Below are 19,154 nucleotides of genomic sequence, written 5' to 3'. Positions count from 1 at the left end.
CGTTCAAGGTTAACTTATAAAAAAAAAAAAAAAAAAAATTACTTACAAGTTTATGCCTTAAATTCCTATAACAGACCTTATTTTTTTTTGCCATGACTTAACTCCGCCTCACCTATTTTCACCTTTATTAGAAGACAGACTTTAATACAAAAATGTACCATCATTTTTTAAAGCCATACTTCTTATCTAAATTTTAACACATAGTGCCATAGGTCCATTTGGGAAAAATTTAAAAGCCCATTCTCACCATTCTGATAAATCATGGGCCAATGGCTGTTTAAATTTAGATAAAAATATATGTTCAATTATTATATCGTGCACCTGGGCACACAATACATTGTACGGCCTAAAAATTTTCTATTTCGTATGTACATAATTGTACAGTAGAATATACATAAACTTCTAACATAATACACATAATCTAACATAAAACATAATACACGTAAACTCTTAACATAATACCATGGTTGCAGTAGGCGCTAGACGCTAGTCGGGTGCCCAGGCAGCGCGTAGTGCTAGGCGGGCGCCAAAAAAATAGTGGCACACTTGCAGTTTGACAATTTTAATGAGATTGTTTTCAACATTCAATCAAATAACACATCCAAATAAATGAAATAATGATAATTCATAAGACATAACATCAAAACAATATTAAAAAATAAAAATACTCAAATACTTCAATTATCCAAAGATTCAAAGTATCAAACTAATCTATAGACAGCTGGAACAGACGACATCGGACGAAATCAAACAAAATCGACCGACTTGGCTGATTTTGACGGATTTCGCCACCTAGGCGCCCAACCAATTTTTGGGCGCCTAATAGGGAAAGCGGAACGGTCTAGGAACGCCTATACCGATTTTTACAACAGTGCATAATATACATAAACTCTTAGGGCACACAATATATAATTTGCCATATATGTTTTCGAGTAAATTATCAAAATGGTCCATCGACTATAGCGAAAGTACCAAATTGGTTATCGATTTTTTTGACCAATTAAGTCCTCAAGTATTGAATTTATATCCAATTTGGTCCTCCATCAGTTTAGGTGTTAACTGACCGTCTCTTTTGAGGGCAAAATGGTACTTTCAACTTGAATTGCTTCTTCCCTTCAAAATAAAAACATAAATTGTTTCTTCAACAAATGTTAATCACTCTGTATCAAATGATTGAATAGTTTGTAACCCTTTGCTTGTAACTAATAGAACAATCTTTGGTTGTCCTTATCTCTTTCGTAATATGACTTTTCTAAACATATAAATTTCGCATATTTATTCTAGATGATTAATTAATATTAGCCAAACTTTTCACCGTATAGTATTTCCTTTTGGTAGCATTTTCAATCTTTGGAAGTTTCAATGTCCAAAAGATGTCAAGGCTAAGATTAATTTTTTGCAGCTTCATCTACCATGTCCATAGTCTCGACCCTTTGATTTATGGAAAAAATTTATGTGAGATTGTCTCACGAATCCTTGTTTGTAAGACGAATCGGGTCAAGATGAAATGTATGTAATACACTAATACTTATATAGTAAATGTAATGCTAAATCAGGAATAAAATATTTATCATTTATATGAAAAATATAATACTTTTGAAGAAAAATGCAATACTTTTACATTTTGATGTAAAAATATTATATGTTTCATCAAAATATTACATTTTTGAAATATAATACCTTTGATGAAAAAAGATATTATATTTTTACATGAAAATATAAAAGTATTATATTTGTGCTCAAAATTATTACGTTTTATTTGTAAGTATCCGTGAAGCGATCTCACACGACCTTGATTTATTTGCTCTTATAATCTTTTATATGCATCTCTTTGTCTCCTAATACAAATTTTCCATTTTTCACGATATTCAATAATTCATAATAATTTAAAAAATACTTGTATTTGGACTTAATTAAAATATTTCCCATAGAAACAAAGTGTTGAGCTGTGTTATTCATTAATTAATATATGGGCTCTAGTAAGAACCGTTGAAAGTTGGATAGGAAATATTATATAAATAAAAAAATAGTGTAGGAAAATAACAACTAAAGAAACGAAGTATATTTTATTGATGGTGAACAAAATAATGTATAATGTATGTATATATAGCTGTTGTCTGTTGACTAAGCCCCTCTCTCCATCTATATACATGGAAAGAGAGAGGCTAAGTCAACAGCTATTTAGCCAACAAAAAAACAAGAAGAAAGTTGACTAGCCTAAAAATAGAATAAATAACAAACACACATGACTAGCCTAAAAAATAGTACAAAAATTTTGAAAAATCAGAACCAATAAACTTTGCCCATGAAAACAAAATTTCCTCGTCCCAGGACTCTCACACCACGTCCACGGTCCGACAGGATAGTGGAGACACCGAAAGGGTAAATCACGGTGACTCAACCGTCCATTAAGTGATAAATTAAAAGAGTTAATACCTCCAATGGTCCTCCAAGTAATAGCGATTTACCAGTTGTGGTCATCCGAGTTTTAAATGACCTCTCATGGTCCTCCATGTTTTAAAAAATAACCACCCGTAGTCCTTTTAGGATGTCTCGTGATCATTTTAAACTCGAATTTTTTTAAGAATTAGGACCACGAGTGGTTATTTTTTAAAACATGGAAGACCATTGGAGGTCATTTAAAACTCGGATGACCACAACTGATTAATCGCTAATACTCGAAGGACCATTGGAGGTATTAACTCTAAATTAAAATCAAGAAACTAACACTATATATAAACTGTGAACTGTGATTGTATTAGGTGAACTGTGAACAGGCTAAAGTCTAGTAATGAACAAAGTTGGTTATTCACATTCTGATTATATTCCACCAAGCTCAACATCTTCATTCCGATTACTACTCAGCCTAGATGGGCGATTCCCATTTTGCATCTCTGAGGATTGTTCTGTATACATTCCATTATCAAGGCTGATTCGTTGCGGGGCACGGCGGAGCTCCTCCGTTGCTCGGAAGTAAGCATATGGACCCCATCCTATTTCCCACAAAACAATATCATCATATCAACAATTACATGAAATCTCAAAAAAGTAAAATATGAAATGAAGATCCTACTAAATACCTTCAGTGTGGTATGGAGGAGGAAAGAATTGCAGATAGCAGAATGTTGATACCACAAGACCTGAAAGGCACAATGTAGACGTTAAGAACGATGAGTCTTTAATTTTTTTGAGTCTCTGATGCCGTGAATTGAATGATGTATTCTGTCTTAACTAAAGAGTTAAACTGATAGTGAGATTATGTGTTTATATATGGTCAATACGGTGGGAGAAACGAACCTATGATACCACCAGTAAACACGTCGGTCCAATGATGCCAGTAGTCATCGACACGAGAAATGCCAACGAGAGCTGCCACGAGAAGAGGAAGAAAAATGAGGCACAGCTTTGCTACATGCCCTTTGCTGTCAAAGGCTTTTATTTTGCCCGCTAAATACAGCGACAGAAATCCTAGCCCCGCAAATGACCCTGCAATACAACCAAACTTATTATCTCATTGTTCACACATAAAACATATATGTATAGTCTCGCTATCAGTTTAAACTTTTCAGGTGCACGACTTACATGAAGTGTGGCCGCTTGGGAAACTCTTATGTCCTTCCTTAATATCACTCGCTTTACCATGACAGATCACATCTCCCAGTGCATCATAGTTCTGAAAATATGGCCAAGAATTACAATACAATAACTTATAAAGCTGTATAGATGGCAGCTGATTCAAATATTCAATAGCATTTCTGAGTCTTTACTTACCCCTTCATCTTTTCCATCTGGAAAACATCGCCAGAAAAAGTTAGGTCTAGGCCGGCCAACAGCATCCTTGATTGAATCCGTGATTACAGCCGTTATTAGCAAGGCAAACAGAATCCCTGCAAGGAATTACTTTTAAGTACCAGAATTTACACAATTCCGGTTGAGAATATAGTATATAAAACAAAGAATATGTAGCAGAGGTGCAGAAATTACCGAGTACGCTGTGGTGCAGATCATAGACATCTCTCCTTCGAAGATAGAAGAGAACGAAGATGATAATTGGCAACACGCCTGCATATAGCTGTTCATCAACAAGATTACGTTAACCATTTCGCCCTCTATGAATTGAACTATATAAACATTGCAAAGATCAATGTATGATATACTCACAGGAACAGACCAGACTGGGACGGTGTTATCCTTGAACGGATACTTTAGATCAGTCATCATGTCCTTACCAACAAACCGATAAAATGGTTTTATGACATTAAGTATGACATCTAAAACCACAAGAAGAAGCAGTATGAGCCAATCATGTCTGTGATGCTTTGCAACCGTCGTTCCATGGGACTTTATAGTATGTTGGCACCCAAGCTCAATCTCATTCGGATTGCGCTGCTCATCCCAAAAATCAAAACAACACAGTTTAATGTTTCTTGTTCCAAACACAAGTAAGATTTATAGTCAAGATTCAGAGGCTTCAGGCAATTGAAAACCACAAAATTTAGACACTACCCAGAAGCTCAAGGCAAATTATACCATAGACCAGGGGTCCACGGCCCAAAATGACATTCAGATTATGTGCTTCTGGTTAACATATTATGTGTATGCAATTAACAGATTATGTATATAAATAAATTGAATGCATATGAAAACTGCAGATACATAATATGTTAACGGCTGACACATAATCTCAATGTTGTGTTGGATAGAGTCCACAACCCAGTCCATGGTATAACAATTGGAACAAAAGATGTAATCTTAATTGGTTTCTAAAAGTCAAGTATTTCACCATAAGAACAAAAGATCATATAAAAGAAGAGCAGTAAAGACAGGAACAAGGAAACAAAGGAGACATATAAACCTGAAACATATGAAGGAAATTCCTCATGATGTCCCACCAAGCCTTTGTGCAGACTATTGGATTCTCAGAACAAAGATTGTCGAATTCTGAGAATAAATACACAGTGAAGAAAGCAAAAAGAGAGAATGTGAAGACAGGGATTAGCAGATTATTTTGTTTTTTTGTTTTTTTTTTTCCCAGAAATGGCATAAATACAAATAGCTTGAAAGTGATTTAGACATATACTATACCTTCAACAGATGATCAATTTGTTTATTCTTTGGTTTTTCAGAGTGCTCAAAGGGAAGCCAGAACACAACCAAGAACGCTTCTTCTACTCAACTTTTGGTGGAGACGATGAAGACTTAAAAAATTAAGAGAACAGAAGAATAAAATGCAAATTTGAATTTTAGAACTTTGAAGGAATTTTCCTCAAAAAAAAAAAAAAAAGAACTTTGAAGGAGTTGCCGAGTTGTCGCCTGACAGTTGAGACTTCCTAGGTTCTGCCTCTTGGAGCAGGTAACTACCGCGAGGGGTTTATTTTGAAAAGGAAAATAATATGTGTATTTCAAGGAGTAAAGCTCCCGTCATGTGGCTTGATTTTATTGAAGAATGGTGAAACTAAAGTAATAGAAGCTATGAACAGATACTACAATGTAATAGAGCCAGTAACTTTCGAAAAAAAAAAAAAAAAGTAATAGAAGCTGTGTCACATATTTAAAGAAAAATGATATATTTATTTTAATGGAGTAAAATTATTGTCACGTATTTTGATTTTATATTAGAAAATGATGAAACTAAAGTAATAAAAATTGTGTCCACATTTTTTTTAAATGAATCAGAGAGTGACATATAAGTATAGAGTAGAAAATAGAGTAATATGAATCAAATGATGACATACATGTAAATAGGAAGTAGAAAATGAAATAGAATGTGGGAGTATCCGTAGTATTGGTTGTTTATTTTTCATTTGAACGGAAACGCGCATTGATCTGGACCGTCAAATGCGTCAACAATGTGCAATCCACGGTCAAATGACCATTACTCTCCCCGTGTGGGGCCCACATCTTCTGGAATGCGTCTCTTTGAAATGTGCATTAAACAGGTCAAGACTGTTGAGGAAATGATAAATGTAATTAAGGTGATGACATCTTGATTAGTTTGATTATGGTGTATGTGCGAGTTTAAAGTTAAACTTACTCAACATATTCAGGGACGGAGCCAAAAATTCAGTTGAGGGGGGCGAAGCAGTAAGGACGGATTCAGAAATTTTTTTCAGTAAAAGCAAAACATTAAAACAAAAGAGATAATTTTTAAAAAATAAATAAATTACGTAAGAAATATAATTGTAAATATTGTTGGATATTGACGAAAAATAAAACACATCGAAACTTTATAAAAATATTCATAACAAAATATGAAACATAATTAATTTGACAAAATAATTTGAATAGAAAACACATTATAAATTACACATCTCACTATTAATATAAAAGAATGATATATATATATATATATGTGTGTGTGTGTGTGTGTGTGTGTGTGTGTGTGTGTTAAATATTAAAAAAAAACCTGTGTTGAAGCGTAGGGGAAGGATTAAAAAAAAAAACTATAAAATTATATTAATACCAAAGGATTCAAGAACCCTTGACCTTTACTATTACCAAACATGTGTTCTACCAACTAATTTAACTCATTTCTTGTTAATATTTAATATTTTTTTATACTAATACTAAAACATGTACTATATATACATATATACATACACATATTATATATGGGGTTAGAGTGGGGTGAGGGGGGCAGCTGCCCTCCCTACCCCCTTTTGGCTCCTGGACATATTGTAGTCTAACCAAAAAAATTAGAGTTAATTTCATTTTTGGTCCTAGATTTATAGGTATCAATCTACTTTTAATCATGATTTATTAGAACATTCACATTTGGTCATAGTATTATTATGGATGACCATTTTTTGGTCCCCCGTCAACAAAATCATTAAAATGTCATTAAATATAAAGACATTTCGATCATTTTTATACAAAGTGAGTTGACCCCATTATATTTTTATGTTTATTTTTTGAAATATTCGTAATTGAAGACCGAAATGACTTTGTATTTAACGACATTAAAAATATTTGGTTGATAGAAAGACAAAAAATGATCATGCCATAATAATACTAAGACCAAATGTGAATATTCTGATAAAAAAAGATTAAAAATGAACTGTCACCTATAAATCTAAGATAAAAAATGTAATTAACTCAAAAACAGTATCACACTTTTCATTTTATAATAACTGTTCATATCACTTATTAGAAAATGTCACACTTTTTAAAATTGATATAGTGTATTTCTTTGGTTGGAGCATTATCATGTAGCGCTAGTCTAAACTTGAAGTCGTTACTTGTTATTTCGCGCTAGCTTAGAATAGTATAAGCTTTAGCTTTAGCTCTGACGTTGCTTGTTGGCTGCTAAAGAAGTTGGACTAGTTGCTCCTCTAACTCGGAGTGGATTCTAGGGGAGGGCAGAGCCTTACCTTGCAGTAGGAAGGTGTTCGTTGTTACGACGAGTTCAAATTGAAATAGAGGGAGGAGGAAAAAAAGACTCCAATCCTCCTAGGGTTTCATCACTGGCTAAAGCAAAATGATTCCATTCTTATAATTATCACTCTCTACTAACAACATTCAAATTAAAAAATAAAAACTATTTACTTTCATGAATGACTAGTGGATTGATCAACTCCACTCTAATTTAATAAAGAATTAACATATCCAATAAAAAAAATGATATATCACAGAGTGACTAATAAAAAGAGATAAAAGTAGTGTGGTTTGAGCCAAGTTATTCAAACCTACATTACATGGAGGTTGTCCAGACATTGCCTCGTGTATAAGATTGTGTTGTGCTAGCTCAGATATGGTAATACGTAATTTGTGTTTGGGCTAGCCCATGTGGGCTGAAGCCATATTGACCTAAACAAATAGGTCTGGTCTAGATTATATTGTCATACTAGTGTCTAGCATAGTTTTATTATTCATAGCTATAACATGATTTATTGTAATTGAACAATTATCTAATAACATAAAAATGTTGCGCCAGCTATATCTAGGATGTTTGTCCATGATTTACCTATATTTTATATTCACATATCATGTGGTTGTGTGGCAATTAACTAATAGCTAATTGAGATACTTAGGGGTAAAAATGTGTTTGACAAATTAACTATTTACTATGAATTGCTAAAATGACTTATAAAAACATTAATTTTCTTTAAGAAAGTGAGAGTGCCTTTGAAACACAATTTGCACACCAACAGACTGCAGTATGAAAGAGTTTCTGCTTAGTAATTACCTTTCTGTGCACACCACAGAAATTAGTATAAACTTCTAACGATCAAAATAAGATAAAATATGCAGCAGTCTAAACCTGATTAGAAACCAATAAAAGCAATCCAAATATTGAGCACCATTTTGAAGAAAGCAAACTAGTTTACTGCATGGCGAATTGGACCTCGATCAAGATGTATTGTGGGTGAACTTGTGCAGTGTATGCTTAAGTCTTCCTGCAACATCTTCCATGGTAATCCTCTCCTCTGGAAAATCAGCTGTGCATTCTACAGCTAACTCCATGACCATCAAGAAGCACTCCTCTATTTCTTGCCCACCTTCTTCTCCTGTCAGTAAATTGGAGTCAACAATCTCCTTTATTGCACCAGGCAATGAATCACACACCCATTTCCTCATGGTGAAGTCTCCATGGAACATCTCATCTGTGGGCTTCTTTCTCGTGAATACTTCCATTAGTAGAATCCCAAAACTGTATACATCTCCCATGCTGGATACTATTCCTGCACAACCATACTCTGCAATTGTGCAAAAAATATGAACATACAATTACTTCCATGTATCCTAAACTTGAAGCTACAAATGAAATTAGAGAGATGAGTGAGTTCACCTGGAGCCATGTATCCAACTGTGCCCATGGTTTTTGTCTGTTTAGTGGCCTTATCTTTGTCCAGTAGCTTAGCTATACCAAAGTCACCAACATGTGCAACCATGCTTTCATCTAAAAGAATGTTGCCAGGCTTCAAATCACAATGAACCACAGGAAAAGAATGACCATGATGCAAGTACTCGAGGGCATTCCCAACATCCATCATTATTCCTAGCCTCTGATAGATATCTAGGAAATAATTATGTGAATATAGCCATTTGTCTAGGCTCCCATTGGGCATATACTCTAAAATCAGAGCTTTGAAGTCGAGGTTGGAGCAACTGGTTATTACTTTGACAAGATTTCTGTGTCGAATATTCCTTAGCACTTGACACTCTACTTCAAAGCTTCTGATTGAATCTTGCACATCCAAATTGAAGACTTTTATAGCAGCAATCACCCCATCAACAAAAGTTCCCTTGAACACTAAGCTAAAACTCCCCCTGCCTATCAAGTTGCTCTCATCAAAACCTTCTGTAGCACGAAGAATTTCATAGTATGAAATCCTCCTGAGTGCAACATCAAGTGAATCTTCAGCCCGAGGTTCCCTTCGTTTGTTTCTCTTCCAGAAAGTAAGCATCCAAACCAGTAGAACAACAAAAACAATCACAGATACAAGAGATGGCAAAACATACTTGAGAAATATGGCAATGTTTCTCGGTTTCCCTTTACCTTCTTTGCATTCCATGACATGAAATCGAGAAGCTCCACATAGCTCCTTGTTACCCATGAATGATTCCATGCTAAATTTTGCAAAAGGTCCACAATTTGGAATTTTACCACTCAGATCATTGAAAGACAGGTTTAGATACACTAGATCTTTGAGCTTCTCCATTGACTTTGGAATAGCACCAGAGAGACTGTTATTAGATAAATCCAATTGTTGCAAGCTTACGAGACTATCAAATGACTGGGGAATAGATCCATGAAGTCTATTTGATGATAGAGAGAGAATAAGCAAATTCTGAAGTCGCCCAATGGTGTAAGGAATTTCTCCCGAAAATTGGTTACCTGACAGATTGAGGTATACCATGCTGTGCATACTTCCAATTTCAGAAGACAAGGCACCACTGAGTAAATTGGAGGACAAGCCCATCTCTAAGATATCCTTGTTATTCCAGAAGCCAAGTGGTATACTAGATGTAAAAAAGTTGGAATCTAGATATATTTTTCTCAAAGAAGATAGATTTTCAAAACAACTTGGTATTTTCCCCGAGAGCTTATTGTATCCAAGATACAATTCAGACAAGTCCTTCAAATAACAAAAGGTTTTTGGTAATGATCCCTCAATTTCATTATTATATACGTACAAACCTTGTAACCTCAACAAACGTCTTCCCAATGTTTCAGGAAATGAACCTGAGAGCTTGTTGTCGTTCAAACCCAAAGCAATCAAGTTGATAAAGTTACTGATTCCACTTGGAATTCTGCCTTTCAAGTGACAGCCACTAGCATCTAACCATTCCAAAGACAAAGATTTATTATTGCCTATACCTAACAAGTTGGGTAGAACTGTGTTGAATGGATTGCCACTCAAACCAACCATTTTCAAATTCTTGCATTTCGACAATGAAGTGAGTAAGCTTAGCTCATTAGCCGATGGCTCATTTGTGATTTGGTTGTATTGTATGTTAAAGTATTCAAGTTGTTGTAAGTTTTCTATCTCCGAAGGTACATGGCCGCTAAACATGTTTGTCCCAAGATCAAGCTTTATGAGTTGTGAGGCATTTGATATACAACTAGGAATGGTTCCAGTGAATTGGTTTTGGCTGAGAATAAGTTCTTCAAGACTTGGGGATATCCTATGTCTTAGGCCTGGTTGAAGATTGCCAAAAAGGTTATTAGATCCCAGGTCAAACTTTTGTAATGTAGAGATGTTGAAAATGGTGGATGGTACTTTGCCACTAAAATTATTTGATTTAAGTGACAATCCTTTGAGACTTGATAGTTTTCCTATCTCAGGAGGAATATTACCATCCAAATTGTTATCCTTAACAACAAAATTCTCCAAAGTCGATATATTGCCAATTGAAGGAGGTATTGTACCAGTCAAGCGATTTTCAAAAACTATAAACTCTTGAAGGTTTGACAATTTCTCAATCTCTTTTGACAAGTATCCTGTAAATTATGTAAAAGTTTTGAAGTTAATCTAAACTTTGAGTCACTTTAGAATAGCTCAGCTGCTTTCAAATCACACATAAAGCAAATTATAAATGAGTTGCACAAAATTAATTTATCTTATTTTATAAGTCTTATATTTTTAAGTCTTTAATCTTTTAATAATAATAGGATATGTTGTTAGTTGTTACTTTAGGTGCATTTGCGAGCTGGTGGTGGCTGGAGAGTTCCACCCACCCAACAAGGTCGAACTTACAAAGTAGATTATTGATATAAAATTCAATTTATTTTTTGAAATGTATATAAAATTCATTTTTAATGTATTAAATGTTTATTTTTTTAGTTTTATTTTTTGATAATTCATTTGTTGTGTACTAAAAGTATATTTTTAGGTATATCTATACTACATAAAAATGAACCTTTTTTTATATTAAAAATGAACATTTATCAATAGTCAGCATTATAATTTGTCCGATTCAACCATAGTGCTCTAACCACTCGCATTACATACTCATTTGACAACATTTGACTTAGGATAGGATGTTTCAACGGTCCAATTGCACCACTATAGCCAACCATTCCTTCCAAAATCTCTACTAGGCCAAAGGGCCTACCTAGTTGGGGCGCAATCCCTTATACCATGGATCAGAGTTCACATAGCATTGTGGATCTTAGCGTATGTGCAGTTGTTATACAGTAGACTATGGTTTGCTAGGAATGGTTCCACTAAATTGGTTACCGTAGAGAAGAAGTCCTTCAAGACTTGGTGAAATCCAATGTCTTAGGCCTGGTTGAAGATTGCCAAAAAGTTTATTCCATGACAACTCAATCACTTGTAATCCAGAGATGTTGAAAATGGAGGATGGTACTTCACCACTAAAATTATTTGATCTAAGTGACAAACCTTTAAGACTTGATAGCTTTCCTAGCTCTGAAGGAATATAACCACCCAAATTGTTTTCAAAAACAATAAAATTCTCCAAAGTCGATATATTGCCAATTGAAGGGGGTATTGTACCAGTCAAGCGATTTACATAAACTCTAAAGTCTCGAAGGATTGACAACTTTCCAATCCCCTTTGGCAAGTACCCTGCAAAATTTCGGTTAGGATGTTTCAGTGCTCCAATTATTATACCATGGACCCGGGGGGTCCACCTTTCATTGTAGACCCTGGTCCAAAACAACATTTAGATTGAGTGCATGTAAGTTAATATATTATGTATGATAAATTATGTGCCTACTACAATTAACATATGATATATTTGCCTAATATATACCCTAAATTTATGTATAGGTGCATAATTTGTTAATTGAAAATACATAATATGTTAAATGCAGATATATAATCTTCATATTTCTTTGGACCAAGCCCACAATTGAAGTGATGAAACCTGGTCCATGTATAATTTGTCTGCAAATTATGTCGTGCACCATGCATATATGGTGCACACGATTGCAAAACGGCGTCGTTTTAATTAAAAATTACGCGTCCAACTTAAAAAAATATATATATATTTTTGGTTGTCGTTAACGGCATTATGCCGTGCATAATTTGAATTATATATCCAGAATTAATGAACTATATATCCAGAATCAATGAACTATATATCCAGAATTAGTGAACTATATATCCAGAATTAGTGAACTATATATCCAGAATGAATGAACTATATATCCAGAATGAATTAACTATATATTTAGAATCGATAAGGTCAATTATGAATGTGTAATTATTAATTTCTGAATGTACTGTTGTCAAATTATGAATATATAATTATGAATATATAGTTATGTAATTCTAGATATATAATTATGAAGTTATGGATATATCCTACTGTTTAAATACGAAAGGAAACTGCCTAAAGCCGTTAACGGCAAGATGGGAATGGGGGTAATTTTGAATTTCCCGTTGGGGACGGGGGCGGGGATGGGGAGTACTCTCCCCGCCCCGCCCCGCCCCCGATATATATATATATATATATATATATATATATATATCCCCACAACACACACATGTGTATTACTTTGTATATAATATGTATATTTTTAGAAGCATTCTTGTCATTGTATGTCATGCTTACGAAATGTATATTTAGATAACATGTTTAATTGTAAAATATTGAATATTACTTTAAGTTGGGGATGAATATATATGCCTTATCTATTTAAATTTTTTTAGTGTTTAATTTTTAATTTTTTTTTATAAACTTATAAACAGGGTGGGGATTCCCCATCCCCGAATAATCTCCGTGGGGATAAGAATGTGGGGAATTTTCCCTTCCTCGGTGGGGACGAGGACGGGAACGGGGAATGGGAAAAAAGTCGGGGCGGGAATAGGGGTATGTCTCCCGCCCCCACCCCGCCCCGTTGACATATCTACTGCCCATGGACCATTATGACCTCACTAGCTATTTTATAAAATTCTTGAAATTACAATTTCATGAAATTTTCTGAAGTTACCTGTCAAGTTCATTCTCGTAAGATAAAGCTCCTGAAGAGATGATATGTTACAAATTTGAGTAGGGAATCTTCCGGAGAGTTGATTTTTAGACATGGAAAGCTTTTGAAGTCGCCTGCAACTGGATAGAGCTTGAGGGATTTCTCCATGAATTTGGTTTATGGAAATATCCAAATACTCCAATTCCGGAATTTGATAACAGAGGTCGTTTGGAAGGATTCCAGAGATTTCATTCATGCGAATATTAAGCCTTACTAATGATGATATATTGAAGATTGTCCAAGGTAAATCTCCTGTGTTGAAATGCAGTCAGTATAAGGATGGAATCAGATAAATTTAACATAGGGATCAGATATACATACATAAATAATATATATATATATATATATATATATATATATATATATATATATAGAGAGAGAGAGAGAGAGAGAGAGAGTGAGAGAGAGAGGAGTCCATGCTTTGGTGGGGCTCTCCTCTCTCGTGCAGACATGTTAGAGCCGTAGGATATGATGCATGAGCTGAGATGAAACGGATGGAAATCAACGAAGAGAAAAAAAAATACGCGGTGACAATTTTGTAATTTCATACAACATGTGAATACTTGCTAGTGTGCTGTGCCCTTATGAGTGCTTGGTGGAACACTTTGAGTGATACGTGATGGACTTTGATCTATAATATTTTTAGTATTACATCATTCACGGTGGTGCAATACATGCTAGTGTGTGGCACATTTATAAGTACTATATGGTGCACTTGATTTGTAATGCACTTAGTATTGCACCATTCATCAGGGGTGTCAAACCCGTTGATGGGTTCAATAGACCCGCTGGTCCAATGGTACTATTCAATGGGCCTATTGAACTCACATCATTTTTCCTTTTTTGGTGGGGTACCACAGAGCACTCATAAGTGCACCACATAACACTCATAAATGCACCACACATTAGCACTTAGTGCACCACCAAAATATACATTGCACACAAAATTACAAAAATATCATCGCCTGGTTTCCCTTTTAGTTGATTTTCAGCCATTTGGTGGTAACACCACAGGCCACTCATAAGTGCACCACTTAACAACCCTTTAATGCACTACTGAAACATACACTATTGATAAAATTACAAATTTGTCCTTGTATTTTTTCTCATTTACATTAATTTCCATTTGTTTGATATGATCTCATCCAACAACTCTGGCATGTCCACACGATTATACGAGGAGCAGTTGCCGCATTTGGATCATACCTATTTCTATATGGCAAAAATTTGTGTGAGGCCGTCTCACGGATCTTTGTTTGTGAGACGGGTCGGGTCAACATAAAATATAATACTTATACTAGCAAATGTAATACTGAATCATGAATAAAATGTTTATTACTTATATAGGAAAATGTAATACTTTTGAGGAAAAATGTAATACATTTACATTTTGATGTAAAAGTATTACATTTTTCATCAGTATTACATTTGCCTGTATAAGTGCAACATTACTTGGGAAATTATAATATTTTTGATGAAAAAAGTAATACTTTTACATCAAAATATAAAAGTATTATATTTGCCATCATAATTATTATATTTTTCCTTATAAGTAACAAACATTTTATTCATGATTTAGTATTACATTTGGTAGTACAAGTACCACATGTCGACCCGACGCAACACGTGAGACGGTCTCACACAAGTATCCCATATATATATATATATATATATATATATATATATATATATAGGGTTGAGTTCAAATGAGGACAACAATATATAGAAGACTCTGAGGACAAATAATGGGCACACAAGAAATTAATACCAGACACGCAACTTAATACATAATGGCACACAAGAATAAATGTAAACATCAGGTTTCGAACCCAGGCTCTATAAATTAACAAATCTAGCACGCGACATACAAACTGTGGCACACGACTACATTCGGCCATGCACACGACATACCGGCTAATGGCACACACTACATATGTCCTCAGAGTACTCTATAATATACTTGTCCTCATTTGAACACACACACACACACATATATATATATATATATATATATATATATATATATATATATATATATAAACTTGGTAGCGGTATGTATGTACTACTATAAAGTATAAACTGAGACAAAAAATTAAAGGACGGGAAATCTCACCTGTCAAATTGTTGCCATATAGCATTAACCACTCGAGCTTGGAAAAGTTGCCAATTTCAGGTGCTATGCTTCCATGAAATTCATTGTCTCCTAAATTCAAAAATCTAAGCTCCATACATTTGGGTAAACTTGATGGAATCTCACCACTCAATCGATTCCCTGAAAGATACAAGCCTTGAAGCTGCCTGAAGTAATTATCACAAATGCCCTCTGGGAGCGTCCCTGAGAGAAGATTGTTTCTCAAGTCTACAAATTGCATGGAAGAAATGTTGTATATATTTGCAGGAATGTTTCCCGTGAGATTGTTGTAGGACAAATCCAAACTCTGGAGTTTGGTCAATAATCCAATGCTTTCTGGAATATGGCCATGGAGACTATTAGCGCTGATGTTGAAAGTTGAAAGGAATGAGAGGCCACCAATTTCCTCAGGAATGGTTCCGTTGAAACCCATATTGAAGAGATTCAATTGGGTCACTCTTTGGTGCCTACCGCTACATGTAACACCAATCCAATCACAGTATGGAGTGTGATAAGACCAGTTGTTGGACAAGATGCCAAAGGGATCAGATGTAATTGCTGTTTTGAATGCCAATAAAGCAGCCTCATCATCATTAGCTGAGCTATTTGATTTTGATTTTGATGCCGCCCCTGAGGCCACAGCCCCCCGAGTTGTCATGCAAAGGGATACCAATACAACAACCAAAACCATTGATACCATGTTCTCTGTGAAGGATCTCATCATATATATATGCATATATGCAAACTAAAGGAGCTGAGGAAAATTTTGTTTAAAAGAGTGAATTACTACTGGGAGTTGCAGGATTGACTCATATCTGAAGACCCAAACATATGCCTTCACACATACATAAAGTGGAAACACCATTATATTCATTTATTGTTATAATAATATTAATATTAATTAATTAATTAATTAATTAATATTATTATTATATTATTAAACCAAGTTAGTGGGTAGTTATTTTTAATTACTGAATTAGTTGTTAGTTTTATTTACTGGGGTTAGTGGTTAGTTACTTTAATGGTGCTAGTGGGTTAGTGGTATAATGGGGTTATGGTTATTAGTGGTTAGTTTATTTTAGCTTTATTAATTAGTTGTTAGTTTTATTTACTGGGGTTAGTGGTTAGTTACTTTAATGGTGCTAGTGGGTTAGTGGTATAATGGGGTTATGGTTATTAGTGGTTAGTTTATTTTAGCTTTATTATTTTACTATAAATAGAGGTTGTATTTCATAGCTTTTAAATGTTAAGTTGAACTAAATGATAGAGGTTGTATTTCATAGCTTTTAAATGTTAAGTTGAATGAGTTTCTGAAATAAAATAAACATTGTTTTTCCCCTCTCTCTCTTTCTCTTCTCAAGTAGTTATTTAAATATATTATATTTAATATATCTTACATTTGGTATCAGAGCTAGGTTAACTTTCCAATCCTGTAATATTTTTCGTAATGAAATATGATAACAAATTTCAATATTGTATGGTCAGGTCCCAAATTGAATGAGAAACTCAGTTACAATTATCGGCAGATTATGATGACCACACATTTGAATGTTCAAAATCTTTGGAACTTCGTTGATTCCAGTCTACCAGAAGGAGCTGATGTAGGCGCTATACGGTGAGATCAATTGGCATTGGGACAGCTTCACAAAGGTGTTGATTACTCCATTTTTGGGCAATTAGCTCGTGCTCAAACAGCAAAGCAAGCTTGGGACATCTTAAATGTCTCACACAAAGGAGTCGATCGGGCACAAAAGTCTAAGTTACAATGTTGAGAAGGTTGTATGACAATTGTGAGATGACCTCTACAGAAACAGTAGATATGTATTTCACTCGTCTCATTGATATGGTGAATAAGATGAGGATATATGGAGATACAATTGAAGATGGTGTAGTGGTTGAAAAAGTTCTTCGAACTATGCCGATGAAGTATGAATATGTGGTGGCTTCAATAACAGAGTCCTTACAATACCGAGCTCTTATCAATTGCAGAGCTGAAAGGTATAGTAGAAAGTCATATTGACATTTGACAGGATTATGTCAAAATCGAAACCACTAGCAGAAGAAGCTTTGAAGAGTCAGACCACCCTTAATATGACTGGCACTAATCAAAGAGGTGAATGATCTAGTAAAGGTCGTGGAAGAGGAAGAATAGGATTTAGTGGAAGAGGTCGTGGTAACTCCAACCAAGGAGGAGGGCTTGGTAACTCCGATCCAACTAAGAGAGAGGTGGATGTAATACCAAACAAGGTAAATTTCCATTTCATTGCTACAATTGTGGCAAGTACGAGCACAAGATTGCAGATTGCTGCTATAATGAGGACAATCGTGGAAATCAAGCAAACATTGCTTAAAAGTCTGGCGAGAGTTCTGAAACCTTACTTTTGGCCAGTGATAGTTTTTCTACAGATAAAAACATATGGTTATTGGATACTGGGTGTAATAATCATATGTGTGGGAAGAAAGAATTGTTTTCCGAACTAGATGAATCAGTCCGGTCTGAAGTGACATTTGGCAATAAGTCAAAAGTGCCAATCTTGGAAAAAAGGTAAAATCTCTATTCAATTGAAGGATGATACTCACAATTTTATATCCGATGTGTTCTATGTTCTTGAACTACACCAAAATTTGTTGAGTATGGGACAATTGTCAGAAAAAGGATATAAGATAAATATTACTCAGGGGTGTTGTACCATTGCAGATGCTAAGGGAGTTTTGATTACAAAGGTAAATATGTCCCAAAATCGACTATTCCCTTTAGAAAGTAAGCATACACTTCTTGCTTGCTTTAATTCTGAAATTTGTGATGATAATTGGTTATAACATATGCGATTTAGACATTTCTTCAGCCCCACCCTGAATTCCACAACCAAAACCACATAGTCACATACCTTTCCATTGAAACCAAGTGCTCTGTTAACAAGTTTATCATACATGCATAATGTTTTTTTTTTTTGCCAGAATGAATTAGTTGGAGTTGCAAGATTGACTCATATCTGAGGACCCAAGGATACTCCTACATTAATTATAAAAGTGAAAATGCTCAGGGGTTTAGCTCAATCACTCAGGGGTCATTTTAGAAGTCTTGTTCCAATTGTTAGGTTAGAGACCCAAAGCCAAAAAATGTGAGGTCACTAGGAGATTTAAAATCCAAAAAATTGTCTAGAAATGATTAAGACTCATTATGTGCAGAGATGACTCACAATTCACCTCCTCCAAATTCTTTAGTAAAAATTCATGAGACTTAGGATTAGTCTAGTCTAGCATAAGCTAGAAACCTAATGTATAAATAAATAAGTGCAAATACCGTTGACTTATACATTGACATTCTGTTGCCATCTTAAATGGTTAAGAAAATGAGGGTCTTAAGAAAATGTAAAAAATGACCACCATGTTGCGGTCTTTCACTCATTCTACCCCATTGTAATAATATTCAACCCCTAATAATTAACATTGAATGTTCCACTAATCTTAATTATATGCTTAAAAAAATGAAAGCTGTCACCTTGTTGCCACGCATTACCAATAGAGTTTTTTCCATGAGGTTTTTTCTAATAAAAAAATTTAAAGTTGAGGGTAGAA

At 34.5% G+C, this 19,154-nt stretch overlaps 4 protein-coding genes across 4 annotated transcripts; all 4 read right to left on the bottom strand.

Moving 5' to 3' along the window:
- Window positions 1-2,715: 2,715 nt before the first annotated feature.
- Window positions 2,716-5,361, bottom strand: LOC109156833 (lipid phosphate phosphatase 2-like). The gene is made up of 9 exons (XM_019304690.1): window positions 5,086-5,361; window positions 4,856-4,941; window positions 4,162-4,386; window positions 3,985-4,072; window positions 3,772-3,887; window positions 3,583-3,673; window positions 3,298-3,486; window positions 3,081-3,140; window positions 2,716-2,993 (listed from the first exon to the last, which is right to left on the bottom strand). The coding sequence occupies exons 2-9, from the start codon at window positions 4,880-4,882 to the stop codon at window positions 2,821-2,823; spliced, it is 969 nt and encodes a 322-aa protein (XP_019160235.1). The 5' UTR covers window positions 4,883-4,941; window positions 5,086-5,361; the 3' UTR covers window positions 2,716-2,820.
- Window positions 5,362-8,124: 2,763 nt separating this feature from the next.
- On the bottom strand, window positions 8,125-9,689 carry LOC109156831 (probable LRR receptor-like serine/threonine-protein kinase At3g47570). The gene is made up of 2 exons (XM_019304688.1): window positions 8,789-9,689; window positions 8,125-8,696 (listed from the first exon to the last, which is right to left on the bottom strand). The coding sequence occupies exons 1-2, from the start codon at window positions 9,660-9,662 to the stop codon at window positions 8,350-8,352; spliced, it is 1,221 nt and encodes a 406-aa protein (XP_019160233.1). The 5' UTR covers window positions 9,663-9,689; the 3' UTR covers window positions 8,125-8,349.
- Window positions 9,690-9,718: 29 nt separating this feature from the next.
- Window positions 9,719-11,460, bottom strand: LOC109156740 (receptor-like protein kinase 2). The gene is made up of 4 exons (XM_019304573.1): window positions 11,457-11,460; window positions 10,142-10,945; window positions 9,839-9,985; window positions 9,719-9,759 (listed from the first exon to the last, which is right to left on the bottom strand). The coding sequence occupies exons 1-4, from the start codon at window positions 11,458-11,460 to the stop codon at window positions 9,719-9,721; spliced, it is 996 nt and encodes a 331-aa protein (XP_019160118.1).
- Window positions 11,421-16,408, bottom strand: LOC109156830 (probable leucine-rich repeat receptor-like protein kinase At2g33170). The gene is made up of 4 exons (XM_019304687.1): window positions 16,227-16,408; window positions 15,558-16,187; window positions 13,406-13,696; window positions 11,421-12,035 (listed from the first exon to the last, which is right to left on the bottom strand). Exons 1-4 carry the CDS (start codon window positions 16,309-16,311, stop codon window positions 11,647-11,649), a joined length of 1,395 nt encoding a protein of 464 aa, XP_019160232.1. The 5' UTR covers window positions 16,312-16,408; the 3' UTR covers window positions 11,421-11,646.
- Window positions 16,409-19,154: the final 2,746 nt, after the last annotated feature.

The sequence above is a fragment of the Ipomoea nil genome, unplaced genomic scaffold (genome assembly GCF_001879475.1).
Source record: "Ipomoea nil cultivar Tokyo-kokei standard unplaced genomic scaffold, Asagao_1.1 scaffold2759, whole genome shotgun sequence".
Lineage (NCBI taxonomy): Eukaryota > Viridiplantae > Streptophyta > Magnoliopsida > Solanales > Convolvulaceae > Ipomoea > Ipomoea nil.
The sequence above is the reverse complement of the archived record's forward strand: the minus strand, read 5'-3'. Positions and strand labels throughout refer to the sequence as shown.

Excerpts from the sequence above, each read along its gene's own strand:
- LOC109156833 (XM_019304690.1), bottom strand. The coding sequence starts at position 4,882 with ATGAGGAATTTCCTTCATATGTTTCAG. Across the intron at positions 3,888-3,984 it reads TCTGCACCACAGCGTACTCG|GGATTCTGTTTGCCTTGCTA; the intron begins GTAATTTCTGCA and ends AATTCCTTGCAG. Across the intron at positions 3,674-3,771 it reads CAGATGGAAAAGATGAAGGG|AACTATGATGCACTGGGAGA; the intron begins GTAAGTAAAGAC and ends CCATATTTTCAG.
- LOC109156831 (XM_019304688.1), bottom strand. The coding sequence starts at position 9,662 with ATGGAGAAGCTCAAAGATCTAGTGTATCTAAACCTGTCTTTCAATGAT. Across the intron at positions 8,697-8,788 it reads AGTTGGATACATGGCTCCAG|AGTATGGTTGTGCAGGAATA; the intron begins GTGAACTCACTC and ends GCACAATTGCAG.
- LOC109156740 (XM_019304573.1), bottom strand. Across the intron at positions 9,986-10,141 it reads ACGTTTGTTGAGGTTACAAG|ATTCCAACTTTTTTACATCT; the intron begins GTTTGTACGTAT and ends AAATATATCTAG. Across the intron at positions 9,760-9,838 it reads GGTATACCTCAATCTGTCAG|ACTTCATGGATCTATTCCCC; the intron begins GTAACCAATTTT and ends ATCATCAAATAG.
- LOC109156830 (XM_019304687.1), bottom strand. The coding sequence starts at position 16,311 with ATGCATATATATATGATGAGATCCTTCACAGAGAACATGGTATCAATG. Across the intron at positions 16,188-16,226 it reads GGTATCCCTTTGCATGACAA|AATCAAATAGCTCAGCTAAT; the intron begins CTCGGGGGGCTG and ends CATCAAAATCAA. Across the intron at positions 13,697-15,557 it reads ATATGGCAACAATTTGACAG|GAGATTTACCTTGGACAATC; the intron begins GTGAGATTTCCC and ends ATTTCAACACAG.